Source organism: Cherax quadricarinatus, chromosome 25 (assembly GCF_038502225.1).
Source record: "Cherax quadricarinatus isolate ZL_2023a chromosome 25, ASM3850222v1, whole genome shotgun sequence".
Taxonomy (NCBI): domain Eukaryota; kingdom Metazoa; phylum Arthropoda; class Malacostraca; order Decapoda; family Parastacidae; genus Cherax; species Cherax quadricarinatus.
In genome coordinates, this window is record NC_091316.1 from 5,223,485 (window position 1) to 5,238,923 (window position 15,439).

At 42.8% G+C, this 15,439-nt stretch overlaps 1 protein-coding gene and 1 long non-coding RNA gene across 3 annotated transcripts in view; one reads left to right on the top strand and one right to left on the bottom strand.

Moving 5' to 3' along the window:
* Positions 1 to 1,643: 1,643 nt before the first annotated feature.
* On the top strand, positions 1,644 to 2,088 carry LOC138853193 (uncharacterized). Its single transcript, XR_011392400.1, has 3 exons — positions 1,644 to 1,761; positions 1,801 to 1,924; positions 1,959 to 2,088. It is a non-coding gene; the product is annotated as an uncharacterized lncRNA (long non-coding RNA).
* A 3,779-nt stretch (positions 2,089 to 5,867) lies between these two features.
* The window catches only part of LOC128690022 (cotranscriptional regulator ARB2A homolog), an 83,076-nt gene continuing 73,504 nt past the window's right edge, over positions 5,868 to 15,439 (bottom strand). For both annotated transcript variants that reach the window (XM_053778537.2, XM_053778536.2), the window contains one exon: positions 5,868 to 7,310. In XM_053778537.2, coding sequence (XP_053634512.1) covers positions 6,811 to 7,310 — 500 coding nt within the window. In that variant the 3' untranslated portion in view covers positions 5,868 to 6,810. The remainder of the gene's footprint in view (positions 7,311 to 15,439) is intronic.

Below are 15,439 nucleotides of genomic sequence, written 5' to 3' on the forward strand. Positions count from 1 at the left end.
CTTAGTGCTCTGCCTTATTTTCTGCGTCAGTCTTCGCTTATCACAGCTGTCTTCGTCCCCTCAACCAAGGAAGTGGTAAGGCTTCTTCCTCGCCACATTGTCTTAAATGCTATATCGCATTGCTATTAAAAAATAAAACTGACAAAACCTATGTGTTGGTTATATGAGTGCTAAATGTGTTAGTGTGGGTGTAAAGCATTGTTTGTGGCAATGGAAAGGTTGCAGAGTACATGGTTATTATAGGTATGAAGTGCAAAATCTGTGGAGTATTTAATGCAAGGAATTGTGTAAACTTAAACTTCAGTGCGTTTAACAAGGGCTCGTGAGTTTCGGCCGCCCACCATTGTCTTGAGACCATTATAATGCGTACTTGCTCAGGCGTAATCGCTCATTCCATGTTTCTAGCCTGTTTCGAAACATTCCAGCTTACTTTCTTTTTCAATATTCCACCACTATTTTGTTGAAGTCGGTGAAATTTCAACTAACCGTATTGGTTAAAATTGTTCGCTGGTGAGACGTTGAGTCACCTGCCATCTTTGGCTGAGTGTAAGATTTATTTATGAGGTCGAACTTGCTGCCCGTATGTGTGTGGCTTCCAGGGTTAAGGAATGTAATAGTCATCACTTCGAGGATCTCTGACGGAAATTGGAGTTAATCGATCTCGTTGAATGAAGAACAGGGTGATGTGCAGTGAAGACTCCCACGAACAACTAGTTTACCATCAAAATTATGAAGAACATTTGGGTAGCCGCATCAGCTTTTAAATAGGTGGTTCAGAAGCGGCATCCTCTAATTGCAGCACGGAATTTTTAAAATAAAATGGCAAACTGGGACCTGAATAGCCTAATAACAAGGAACCTTTCATTTTCCGTCCGATTGGATGAATTCTTGTTATAAGAGAAAGAAAATAGATTTGGAGGAAGCGAAAAGAATAATATAATTAGGTAACCATTTAATGGTCTTTGGTGGATACATAAGGCAATCGTGTTAGTGTTATTTAGTGTGACAGAAATAAAACCCTATATTATACGTAAGTTTATTTGCAACACATCACAAAGTCACAATTTGTTTAACAGTACAAAATAATAACGAAGTTTAAATTACTAAACAGGAGTAAAAACAACCTGATTTAACAAACAGACGAAGTGCCACTTAACTTTCTTGAAAAGTAAAGGATATTAATTTTAGAATTATATTTAATGGAAATGCTAAACCCATTTGGGTCAGAGCTTTGGAGTTCGTGGGAATATTTTGATTTTCATGTTACGTGAAGAATTTAGGGGGATGAACAGTTACGTCTAAGCACCTCTCCAAAAGCCTTGGAGAAATGGAAGGGGATTATTACCATATATTCCCTGGGGGGGGGAGGGAAGGAGCTAAAGAATAGTAAGGCCAGAATTTCCAGTTATCTCTGATATCCAGTTGCATAGTTGCATATCGTCTCTGCTCACTCAGTCTCAACGTTGCACACCCATGGGGAAGCGATATACCAGTATGGGTCATACAACTCATGGGAAATAGGTAATCAGGTGCGGGACTGTGAACCAATAGTCTCAAAAAGGTATATTGCAACTTCTGTGCCTCAATAGTTAACATATTATGTAATTAATGGATATTAACATAGTGCGTATTTAGTGGATATTAACATGTGTAATTAATGGATATATGTAATATTTTTGCTTTTCAAATGTTCTACAGTAGAATTTAACCAAAGCATAATTTTTTTTTGGTACACGGTAGGTACACGGGTGTCTACAGTAGGTAAACAGGTGTAAACAGTAGGTAAACATTTGTAGACAGGTAAACAGGTGTAAACAGTAGGTACACAGGTATAAACAGTAAACAGGTGTGAACAGTAGGTACACAGGTGTAAACAGTAGGTAAACATTTGTAAACAGGTAAACAAGTGTAAACAGGTACACATGTAAACAGGTAAACAGGTGTAAACAGGTACACAGGTGTAAAATAAAATACATAGTAATTAATGTACATCACAACAATCGATTTAGAGGCTCTATAATTGATTTTAGTCTATATTTTATTAAAAGATTGTAATTTAATCGGGAGGGAGGAATGCTAACCTGTAGGGATCGTATAGCTCCTGAGAAATGGAAGATAACCAGGTTCGGGCAGATACTACAGAATCTAAAGTTGTACATCAGCTCGTCAGTGTGATAACAACTATTGTTTTAAATTCCTCCGACTCTTGATTTTCAGTTTCCTACTCCAAGCTCCCAATGGCCTTGACACCAGTGAAGGGCTCTTAATCCAGAGAAATGGCCCGGTGGCCTGGTGGCTAAAGCTCCCGCTTCACACACGGAGGGCCCGGGTTCGATTCCCGGCGGGTGGAAACATTTCGACACGTTTCCTTACGCCTGTTGTCCTGTTCACCTAGCAGCAAATAGGTACCTGGGTGTTAGTCGACTGGTGTGGGTCGCATCCTGGGGGACAAGATTAAGGACCCCAATGGAAATAAGTTAGACAGTCCTCGATGACGCACTGACTTTCTTGGGTTATCCTGGGTGGCTAACCCTCCGGGGTTAAAAATCCGAACGAAATCTTATCTTATCTTATCTTCTCCCAGTATTGGGCCCGATTGCCTCTCATCTCCCCAAGGCACTATATGGCCTATTTTTGGTTTAGTGCTCCGCCCTTACTATAAAATAGCTCGCTCAAAGTAATCAGGTCACTAAATATTTCTCACCTCTTTCCTATCCCAGTCCTCCCCATCCACATTCAAGACATCCCGATCCCCTGGCCTTAAAAAAGTTGAATGACCCCCCTCCCCTCCCATCCTTCCTACAGGTTGAGTAATTTTCCATGTGATGACTGTTCATTGTTACATATTAAAGTATGTGCTGAAGATATATCATTTACAGTTTTCTCTCCATATTATTTTCCCTGTCTCCTATACACAATTTTTGTTGTCCTCACTCTGAGATAACTTTTCATAAAAAGTCTATTTCTTGAGTGCATGGGATAGGCCATCCTGAGAGATGGTAATTCCTAAGTAACAGTAACTACAGCTCTTCTGGAAGGAAATCTTTGAAGCTCCCGTAGCTGATGTACGTTTTATGAAATACTTGACGATATCCTTACTGCCCCGCAGAAGTATTCCAGCTCAGGCTAACAGACTTCAGCACTATGTATGAAAGCCATCCTGTGTGATGGTATATGACAGGGAAACATAAATACACAGCGGGAACAAAACCTCTCATATATAGACCAGAGTAACAGTACACAGTTGATACATCCAATCTTGATAAATCTAAATTAATACTAGTTTCGTAGGGGTTTAGTGCATGTATTTTATAACGATAATATTAACCCATAATTATAACAGATTGGCACTTGGTTCAATCACTGCAAAATATTGGTAGTTTAAAAAAACTGTCCAGGAATGAAAATATTCATTATAGCTTCAGCCAATGAAAACTACAACATTGATTATTATAACATGTTAAAAAAACGCAATCAGTGATGAATGTATACAACTTACAAATTGGAGATAAACATATGACGTTTTAGTTCATTTTGGACCTGTAGTCTGTGACCTGGTCACAGACCGGGCCGCGGGGGCGTTGACCCCCGGAACTCTCTCCAGGTATACTCCAGGTATCAAGTGAAAGGACCGTCTGTTGTAGACCATTCCTTGCAGCAGACGGGAGCCTCGTAAAAAATAGTTTCTTCTCTCTAAGTCTCAGACATCATAAAATTGCTTCCAGCCGCGTTATTGTGACCTTTATTTTTGATTGCTACAAAATTTAAATTAAAAATAGAAGCCTAATCTGTCAGTGCCGTCATTAACTCAGCTGCGTTATCATTCTACCTATTTATTAATATAACAGTTTAAATCAGAGAATTATTATTATTATAATCAAAAAGAAGCGCTAAGCCACAAGGACTATACAGCGCCTTAAATCAGAGAAAAAATAATTTTAAGCTAAACAAAACTGTAAATTTGCTTATCAAAATATTCACAAAATACTTAGACCGGCGAAGAAGAACGTTGTGTAGTGTGAGAATAGGAGCAAAAATGGACCCCTCCTAGAGTACCTCGTTTACCTATTTTAATAAGGGGAAAGAGTTAAACTCTTATGGGTCATACTGCACACCTTGGGAATAGAAGGCATTCAGATTGATCTTTAGCGAGTATACGTCCAGTTCCTTTGATCAAGAGCATCCCCCCCCGCCCTCACTGGCATTACCTTCCTTCAGGGAATATAATCCTTAGAGGAGTCTTGATGCTGATGAAGGACTCGTGATAGAAGGAACTGCAGCTACTCTCCCCTTCCTTGACTCAAACCTAATTACGTCCCTGTTTCCAGAGGCACGGTATGAGTACGACCCCTTCGATTTTAGCACTTCCAAGATTATATAACTAATACAACTTTTTTTTGAGGATGATGTTTTTTTTTCAACGTTATCGTTGTTTCGCTGCTGTGAAATACCATTGTTATATTTACCAAGTCTTTTTTTTTTTAATCTCGATAAGTACTGGGTTTCTAAGCGTAGTCGGTACTTAAATACTTTCCCGGAAATCAAAATAGTGAAGCAAAAACACGTTTCAACCACGTTTCGGAGAAAGTTTCCAATTTGACAACGTTTCGCTGTAAGTAGAACTTTATAGAAATTCTGCTAAGCTCTTGGTGAATAAGATATATGCAACAGTTTCGTTACCATTATTTCTAAAACATTTCGCCTGCGCAGCAGGACTTCAGAGTACAGACGTGACTAATATACTGGAAACGGTTGAAGAGAGTCCCAAATGTTCAGTCCTTCAGCCGTTGATCAACGGTATGGAATGAGAAACTTCCATCTAAGCTGAAGAACTAACCGTCTCAATCTGTTTCCAGCATATTAGTCACTTTTGTATTCTACAGAAGTCTGCTGCGCAGGCGAAACGTTTCAGAAATAGATACAAAAGTGTTGCCCTGTTTTAGTCATCTGCTTGTTGGTATTTTATACTAGTAATGTAAAGCTCTACACGGAGCAATAAAAGCTAGTTCTGGGAAAATAAACACAAATGCAGTATAATGCGATCCTTTACTGGCTACGTTTCGCCCACACAGTGGGCTTTATCAAGTTACAAACAGATCTGTGATGAATGGTTTGAAAAACCGACAAGTTGTCTCAATCACAAACAGATCTACCCGGGTAAAGAGTACATAGGTATATATAGTGTGGCGAGTCAGGTGGAGAATGCTGGGTAGGCTGGATTTGAGATGGACCTGCAAGAGACCCACAGTCTTCACCTGACTCGCCACCCTATTTATCATAATGTACTCTTTACCGTACTGTACTGTATACCATTTGATAATCACTCTTTACCCAAGTCGATCTGTTTTTGACTTGATAAAGTCCACTGTGTGGGCAAAACGTAGTCAAAAAAGCGTCTCATACTGCATGTGTTTGTTTCTCCATCTTGTCGGTATTTTATACCATTTATCTCCAAAAGCTAGCTCGGCAACGTGTATCTTGTCTTCACTATCGTTGGTAGTGCGCCATTTGGATCCATGTTTCGTATTGACTGCAATTTGTAGATGAATGGTTCAGAGAACCGACATGCTGATAAATTAGACACATGTGCAACTCTTGGGTATCTTTATTGTGGAAACGTTTCGCCACACAGTGGCTTCATCAGTTCTTCAAGTTTCTCCTACGTATGGACTGATGAAGCCACTGTGTGGCGAAACGTTTCCTCAATAAAGATACCCAAGAGTTGCACATGTGTCTAATTTATTGACTGCAATTATTGGACCCATGGTTAAAAGTACGTGAGCAAACAGTTGGGAGATTTTATTAGGATTTTTTTTTTTTGGCCCCTTGTTCACTTCAAACATACACGGGGAATAAGAAAACACAAGTTCATAGAAGGAAAGGCACATGCGAGTACTGAAGTTTATTTAGTAAGGTCAGGGGAGCTGAAGAGTTATAAGGTTAGACAAATTAAAGAGTTGGATTTGAGAGGGACCCGTTTAGCATGGGCCAGTAGGCCTATTGTAGCGATTCTCATTGTTCACCGGATAACTGTATTCTGAGGTATGTAAGGCGATGTGCATTTGAGAAACTTGTACCACCGTGGCAGACATGGAACAGTAAATATTTTTTTCTCCTCTGAACACGAGTCTTCTTAAATCTGTCTCCCTGATGACCATCTGGGCTTCGTCCTATTTCATTAAAAGTCCCTGTCCCAATGCATCACTGGCATTACGTTGGTCAGCCTTTTTACATGCATATTTGTGTTCTTTGATCCTAACAATGAGACTTCTATCAGTTTCCCCCACCCACTTGTTGTCAGTGCCCTTCACGGGATAGTGTAGACATCAGCGGTAGCTGGTGTCTACACTACTGAGTCAAGTGTTTAGAAGCAACCCTGATAGCACTAATAAACACTGGAGAGGAGAAAGCGGGTAGATATACTGTACAGTACTCTGTCACGTTGGCACACGTGCTTCTCGAACACACACACCGCCCTTCCCACCTCTAGACATGGCCACGAGGTGAACACAGAGCAACGCAGTAGGCCTACTAACCTGTTTTTTAAAGCTACTCAATGACTACTTAGTGACTTCACTACTGTTCAGCTCACTCCAAATATTCCATTACCTATATAAACTTAGATTTTCTCAAGCTCCATGCACAATGTGTTTAGAATGAACAGTCCCAGAATTGAAACTTTTTCCATAATATGTCCCCTGTCATGCGTCTTTTACCACAGCTTGTCGGCATTATTTACAATGTTTTCACTATTGACCCTTACATTGTCAATGCCTCCCACAGCATCATCAGCGCCAGCATTCCAAACATCTACGTATTTATTTTCGCTTTTTTATTTTCGACTGACTGCTCCTCGTCATCACTGATGTCATGGCCACCCACTGGGCGATTACTCTTACCCTCACCATGAGGATCCTCATGGTCAGATTTGGTACCATGACGCTTACTGGCAAGGCTGACAGTATTCTCCTGGCCCTCAGAATCATCAGCAGTTTTTCCATTTGCATCGCCAGCGTCACCAACCTTTTTACTTGCACCATCAGTGTCATCATCTTTTCTATTTGCACCGTCTGCATCGCCATCCTTTCTGTTTGCACCATCAGTGTCACCATCCTTTCCATTTGCACCATCAGCGTCATCCTTTCCTGTTACACCTCCAGCATCAGCGTCGATAAGGACTTCATTTTCAACAGAAGCATCACTATCGATGACCTCAACTTCAGGCCGCAAGACGGCATCCAGACGCTGCTTCAAGAACTTGAAGATGCTGTGGATGCTAGCCCAGGACGTCATCTCGTGCACGGTCACACCTGCAGAAGGAAAACACAACATTCAGCATCTATCTAGCACGTGTTGCTATGGCTAAAACAGGAAAAGATTTGTGATTACTTTTTCATATTATTTCTTGTAGGTTACACAACTTTTTTTAATTGTGTAGGGAGCATGTACACCGTTAAGGAACACTCACAGGAGACAAGACAAGCACGCAGTTAAGGAACACTCACTCTGGCATGCAAGACCTGCAATAGCACTCGTGCACACAGGTAAATAAGAACTGTTGTCTCACTTTATTATTCTCAACCTCCCGCCACCCCTCCATTACAGTCCCTATACCCCCTCCGTCCTACCACTCTGCCCTCTCTACCTCAACATTTATAGTTTTTTATTAATTATAACAACTGTCCCTGCCCTAACTTTAATTCCTCTTTACCTACACCATCTTTCCTGTCTTCCAAAGCTATCAATCAGCCCTTGGCCCTAGCCAATCAAGCACTATCCCCTCTACTTACTAGCCCTCGCCCCTTTTCTATATAGAGTAGGATAGCAGCACTCTGTGTATTTAACTAATTTTGTTAAAAAAGTGACACTCAGTCCCTCGCTTCTTAATAGTTCACACTGGCCTTCTATCGGCAGCCGTGACCTGTATTTAGCGTACCCTAACTCCCCCCTTCCCCCAAGCTGCACACTTGCACGTCTCCTCCCCCAATATCACCACTCTATTTTATCTCTCTGCAGTCCAGGCTACCGAGAGGAAGAGAAAGAATTTTCACCTCTGTGCCGATCTTCTCACAGATGTTTTATAGGTGTGAGTGGTCGAAAGATAAACAACGCGGAGCACTGCAGATATTACGTGTGAATGTACTCACCTAATTGTAGTTGCAGGGGTCGAGACTCAGCTCCTGGCCCCGACTCTTCATTGAACGCTACTAGGTGTGTGTGTGTGACAGACACACACAGAGACAGACAAGGCACTGACCGAGACTGACAACTTTTCTCGCATTCTTAAGGCCACGTAAGCATCACTATACAATAAGAATCCGTGTCATAAACATTGTTCCATGTGCGCCCTTTATTATTGCAATGTAGACGAATTGTGAGTAGTAGTAGTAGGAGGCAGAGGAGGAAGATGGAGAAGAAATTGGTTATAGTGGTTAGTTAAAGGACCGCTCACAGAAGAAAAAAAGACACGTGTCTGGGTGGCCAAATATTGGCCATGTAAATAATGGTCATGAGGTGGAATTTACACCAGTATAGTGAGTTAAGGCACTTGTCGATAGACGTTTAGCTTTGTGTGTGTGTGTTTGTATTTGGGATTTGTTTACCTAATAAACTAAAGGCGACGGCCATTCCCTTGGTCGCTTCTTCCTCGTCCCTTGTTGATGCTAATTTAAGAAGGCCAGGTATAAGGAAAACATTGTTCTTACTGTGAAAAGAGAGATAGGGGAGGAGGAGAGGAAGGATATGAGAAACAGTGATAGATCTACTTTTCTTTAAGACAAATATCTCCTGACGCAAGCAGGCAGTGCCAACTAGCCATACAAACCCAAGGGCTGTGTTGACATGATCGCTCGTGTGTGCGATCGTGACGATGGTAGACACTATTCTTGTACTACGAGTAATGATCGTGCGTATTTAAAAAGTGCGTGTTTTGAAACTTCTTGTTTACACCAGGCCACCTCGTTGCCAGATTTATCGCGGCCACTTTAAAATGACTAATTCCCATGTAAATACAATTTTTTGAGGGTTAGGCAACGGAACCGAGCTTAAAATAGCACTTGTAAATTTACCGTAAGCGTTAAAAAATCGACTTTAGGAACCTCTTACGAAAATTAACATTTTCAAACGAGGATATATTAAGTTGGTATCATGGAAAGGAAGAGACGACAGAAGACGCGAAGAAAAACAAGAGAATAAGCACATTACTCTCACTTAGAAGAGATATCCGTATATGGGTACTGGTGGTTAAAGTGGTAGCGCCTTCAGCTCACATCTGGAGGACCTGGGTTTGATCCCAACACAAGTGAAATCTTTAGGAATGTTTTCTTATATTTGTTGCCTCCTGTTCTCCTCTAAGTAGGTACCTGGGTGTTAGTCGACAGTTTGTGGGTGGCGTCCTGGGGCAGAGGAACAAAAGACCCCGATGGAAATAAATTACACACTAGCTTTATTAGTTTATCCTGGGTATAGTTATTAAGACATGCAGAAAAAGCTTTCATTAGATGTACGTTTCGCTCAGGATTGATAAAGTTCAACCCTGAGCGAAATAGTTTCCCATGAAAATCTTGCTTTGCATATTGTGTCAGTTAGGGAACCTTGTTCAAACGTCTCTTCCTACCAAAGATTAAACCCAGTCCCTTTTGTTAGTGGGGTGGTCACCATCCCAGGATTAATCCCGGGTCCCTTCGTGAGCTGAAAGCTCTACTACTACGCAACAAGTGTTGTACTGTCCTAAATCTCGTTATCACTTATTCTGATTTATTACAAGTGCTGTTCAATCATTGTTCTCGCCAAATTTCGCTAGTTTAGCATGGTAATGTAACTACAACTGTTAAATGTACCTGCCATAGTTGGACGAATGTTACTGTAGCCAGCTGGCCCAGTGGCTTATGCACTGGCCTGGAGTTTTAAGACTCGCTTGCCATGGGTTCAAAACCTACCAGTATCGTGGTCTGTTTGCGATCGTGTCATTACCATTTCGTGAGTCAGCTGACTGTGAGATGTACCTGCCATGTGACTTACAGCTTTACACACACACACATCGAGAGATGTGTTTCTCGGTGTATATATGCTGAGATTTTGCTTTAATCTCTAAAATAAGGCTTAAAATATCCTTGGCTGGTAGTGTGAAAGTTACTCGCCTCCTTAATAACCTTCGGGAAGCCGACAAGCGATGCTGTTTTATTGGGCTTTAGTGCAAGTCGTGTTTTTTTTTTTTTAATTAAAACGGTGCCTGTAGGGACTTCGAGCAACTTAGAGTTTTCCGACATACACAATTTAATGGGGGGGGGGTACTAATGTGGGTTTTTTCAACTTAGCGTGATAGTTGTGCCTGATGTGGATCTTTTCGTCATGGTCGTGTTTACTCGTGTTTTGTTACAAATTCTTACCTTGGATGTTCTTGTGTGTGCTCTGTAGTTATTCTTCACGGAAGAGTGCTCAAGAATGATGAGTTATGTTCCATCAAAGAGCTCTCCAAATCTCTCAACTTCCTTATTTCTTGCAGTGTTGGAGGGAGCCGCCTACGTTGTTGCAGAGAGCTACTTGGAGTATTGTTGGAGTGAACCATTTACAGTGTTGGAACTACCTATATTACTGTGGGGAGCCACCTACACTGTTGCGGGAAGCTGCCTGCAGTGTCAGAGCCACCTACAGAGTTGGTGGGAGCCACAACAGAGGCAGTAATGAGGTACTGAGCCTTGGGCAGTAATCCTTCAGTAATCTGTTAATCCCCAAGAGCGTGACCGCCAGCGCCTCCCCACGCCACGCCTGGCTCCGCTGATAGCGCCGGCGGAGGGGGAGTGGGGACGGCTGCGGGCAACTACTACTCTCCCCCTCCCCTAACAGCCACACAATGACAAGTTATACACATACACACAGCGAAGAGACGGGGCCAGGAGCTATAACTCGACCCCTGCAACCACAAATAGGCGAGTAGTCTGTAAATTCAAAGTCAAAATAACTCCATGATATCTAACCTGAACATTACGAAACCCACTTCAGTGATGCAAAGTATCAGCAACGAAATATAAACTAATAAGACTGTGGAAGGCAGAGGAGTGAACCGGCAAAGTATGTGAAGAATTATCTAAAAAGTTCAAAGAGATTTTTATCAAAGAATCAGGAGAAGGGGCTGCGAAGGAGACAAAATTCGAGCAGCAAAAACCAGTGGAAGTTTTACCACCAAAGATCGAACTGAGAGAGATGCTAAATACTTTGCGAGACGAAATCAGTGGAACCAGTCAGGACTATCACCTTGGGTACTCGACTCTTGCGAGGAGCGCAATAACTGAGCCACCCCTGAGCGTGGACTTTGAACAAGTGGAGGGGAAACTCTAAAACTGCAAATGTTATCCTGATGCACAATAATCCAAAAGCACTTAACGACAGCTGCGTTTTACTGATCAGGATTCTTCCCCGTAAAGATTGCAACTTGTAACACATAGCACAGAAGAACAAGACACATGTGCAACACTTACCTGGAGAGAGTTCCGGGGGTCAACGCCCCCGCGGCCCGGTCTGTGACCAGGCTTCCTTAGGTCAGTGTCCCAGGATGCGACCCACACCAGTCGACTAACACCCAAGTACCCATTTTACTGATGAACATAGACAACAGGTGGAAAGAAACACGTCCAATGTTTCTACTCTGGCTGGGAATCGAACCCAGGCCCTCACCGTGTGAAGCGAGAGCGTTAACCACCAGGCCACCAGAGCCTGTGGAGACGTTCTGCCAACCAGTGGCTTTATCAGTCTCGTAAACAAGCAAAAGGTGGAAGACAAGGTTATTAATCACTTAGCCTTGAAAGGTGTAAAGTACCTCAGCCTTGATAAATCGGAAGCAAATTCACGGGGACTGAGACATGTATACTGGAGAAAACTGAGATGAAGCAGTTCCAGATGGTGCCAAAGATGGGCGGAGCCCCACTACCGGAATTAGGTCATGATAATAAATTGCTTAATCGACTGTTATGACCTACTTCTATTAGTGGGCTCCACCCACCTGTGACACAGTCTTGCACTAGTGGACTCCACCCACCTGTGACAGTTTTACACTGCCTCACCTCATCTGTCTGCAGGATACAAATCTGCATCCGCAGTTGTCTGCTTCAGAATTATCGAGGTTGAAAGAGTGAAACCCCCACCGAGAATGAGCTCATCACGTCAATTTACCCAGTCATCCACCATTCACTCGACTCGAAAATAAAGATACACAAGTACTGTAAATATATCTTACTCATCTACGTGTCGCAACTGTTTACCATCAATAACAAAGATGAGTAGAAATTTAACTGAGTAAATGAATACACGATAATACCTACAAAATGAACTAAAGTCGTTACGTAATAATGGTAGAATTACCAACGATATGTTAGGTAAGTGGACATAAGAGCAATTAATGTAACATTGATGCATTAGTTGCACTTGTGTCCTCATAAAAAAAAGAATACTACAGCAGGCCTTCTGGCCCATGCAATGCAGGTCCAATTCTCCTACCTGCTTAAGCCAATGCTTCAACCTAGCCAGGTCAGGTCACATTCACTTGAGGAAGGAGCACGGTATCTGACCAAGTAGCACAAGCTAGTCATGTCCACCCCTCAAGGAAGGTTCCTTGATGTTGGTGAGGGGCTCTTGATTTAGGGAATTGGATCTGTGCTCCAGTTCCCCGAATTAAGCCTGAATGCCTTCCACCCCCCCCCCCCAGGCGCTGTATAATCCTCCGGGTTTAGCGCTTCCCCCTTGATTATAATAATAATAATAGTCATGTCCAACTCATAACCACCCGCACCCACTCACGTATTTATCTAACCTATTTTTAAAACTACACAACGTTTTAGCTTCTATAACTGTACTCGTGATAAACGGAAGAATGGAGGGGGACTCGAACCGTGAGTCTGGTACAATCCAGGACCAAAGTTAGTCCCCCTCCTTTCTGTTTTTTAATATAAAAATAGTTCACCAATTGTTCTGCATGACAAGAGTAATAACCATAATATAAACAGGGAGAACAAATTTTATATATAGTAGGAAAGTCCTTGAGTCATGCCTGTGACCAGATTCGAGGGTTGTGCCACTGTTGAAGATTGGCCTGGTGCCAGCCAGGCTTCTTTGTTGACTGCCTGGTCAGCCACCAGGTTGCTGCTGCTGCTAGAGGCCTGCTGGACCGCACATCCACCACAGCCTGACTGATCTGGGACATGTGGTCCAGTTCCCTTTAATTTTTTTTTACCATCACTGGCTTACCAGAGCTTGCAACTGTGTACTGACTTAGCAGTACTTGCGGCAATACTTTACTTCCGGTAATGTTTCTTGTGAATAACACACACACAAATGTGGTTTATGGTGTTTTATTGAGGAAACGTTTCGCTCATCAGAAACTATCAATAATTTACAAAATCCCTGATGGACGAAACGTTTCATCAATAAAAAGCTATAAGCCCAACATTTAGTCTTAATACACTTATTGGTGTAAATAACACACACACACACACACACACACACACTCACTCACAATGCGTGTTACGGCATTTTATTGTGAAGACGTTTCGTCCACCGAGAACTTTAATAATTCACACTGAACGAAGCTTCTTCACAACAGAATGTCATAATCCGTATTATTTACACACAGCGTATACTTTATTACCACGCTTGTCGATATATATATTCTACCACTGGTATACGGCAATATTTATGATGGCTGCAGATATTTATTTCCATATTTTTCCTGTTATTTATACTGGCCTGACTGTACGGTTTGTAACACTGTAACCCAATTTTAGCATCTCGCAAGACCTGGTGTAAAAACTACTTTTTTCTAGTCTCTTCCTCCTAACTTGGATTCCCCCACCTGGTTTGTTCACCTACCTGACCTTGTTCATCCAGCTGCGCTCTTGAAGCTACGAAGATCCTGACATGTTTCTGCAGATGCAAAGGGACAGCAGTAGGTGCGAAAAGGGAAGAGCAGAGGGAGCTGAGTGCTACAATTCTTAATGGTCCAGAGAGTGCTAGGAAGCACGAGAGAGGGTAGTGATTACGCTAAATTAAAGGATGTGTGTAAAGCTAAAAAAAAAAAAAAAAAAAAAAAAAAGGGGGGGGGGGGGGGATGCATTAGAAACTGGAACACTGAATACATGACAAGTCCCTCTCCTTGATATCGACCAAGTTTTGATTGTATATAATGTCGTGCCGAATATGTAAAACTGGTCAATTAGCAAGAACTCATTTAAAATTCAGTCCTTTCTGAAATTTTCTCTTATACGTTTAACGTAAAAATTTTAATTTTGCATCAAAAGAATCTTAGAAAACTTGCCTAACCTTATTATAACAAGAACAATTTATTTTAGCCTAACCCCCTCTTCAAGGGGGGCTCCTTGGCGTGGTGAAGAGGCTCTTGGTCTGAGGAATTAGACCTATCGGTCTTCTTCCTCAGACCGAACCTAATTACCCCCCAATCTCCCCTCCCCTATCCCATCCTCCCCATCCTCCCCTTTTTCCTTTCCTCCTCCTCCTCCCCACTCCTCCCTTTTGCCCTTCCTCTTTTTGTCCTTTGGGATTTCTCCCACAGGCGCGCTAGTTCCTGGGTAGGAGAAAGGACACCGGGGTCCATCCCATTCCGTTGAGGTTTCTTGGCGGTGGCGTAGTTTGCCGTGGAATCTGGATTGCCTAGGGATGTCCCGATCCCTCTCCGGTATCCCGGAGTAGCTTTGGGTGTCTTTTGGGCGACGGGTGTAGCTCTGGAAGCCACCTTTCGGATTCCGGGGGTGGTGGCTGAAGGAGGTATGCTTTGTGGCGGATATCCGGCCGCCCTCTCTTTTGTCCACCGAGGTAGCTCGGCAGATGTGAGGTTGCTATCCCAGATTGCTGGTTTACTGGCATGAAGGGTAGGGTATGGCACGGGTTCCATGCTGCATCTGCGCTACTAGCGGTGTCGAGTCCTCTTGGGCGCGGAGGGAGATTTCTGGCCCTTTCATCCCTCCTAGGAACTATCCCTCCCCGGTCCCCCCTTTTTTTTTCTTTTTTTTTATTTTTATTTTCTTTTCTTCTTTCTTTTTTTTTCTTAAAAACAAAAAGAAAGAAGTAACCTAACCATGGCAGCCCTAGTCCATGAACCTGGTACCCCCGGGCCCCTTCTTGATACCGCACCCCGTTCTGACCCCGCCTCGTCTTTGGACCACTCTTCAGACATTCCTCATGCCTCTGTACCTATTGCCGGTGCTGTTTCCTCACCCGCTTCAGGTACTGAGGCCTCGACTGACTCCTTCGATTTATCAGACCTTCGCTCTCCTCTGACTATGCTTCCGGCCTCTCCCTCTACGGTGCGGCAATTTTCAAATCGCCGACCCGTTCCACGTCGGACCAACTCTGGTCCCACGCCTAAACGTCAACGACAATTACCTGCTGATGATACTTCTCCACCTTCACCTTCTCGTTCTTCTCAGAAACG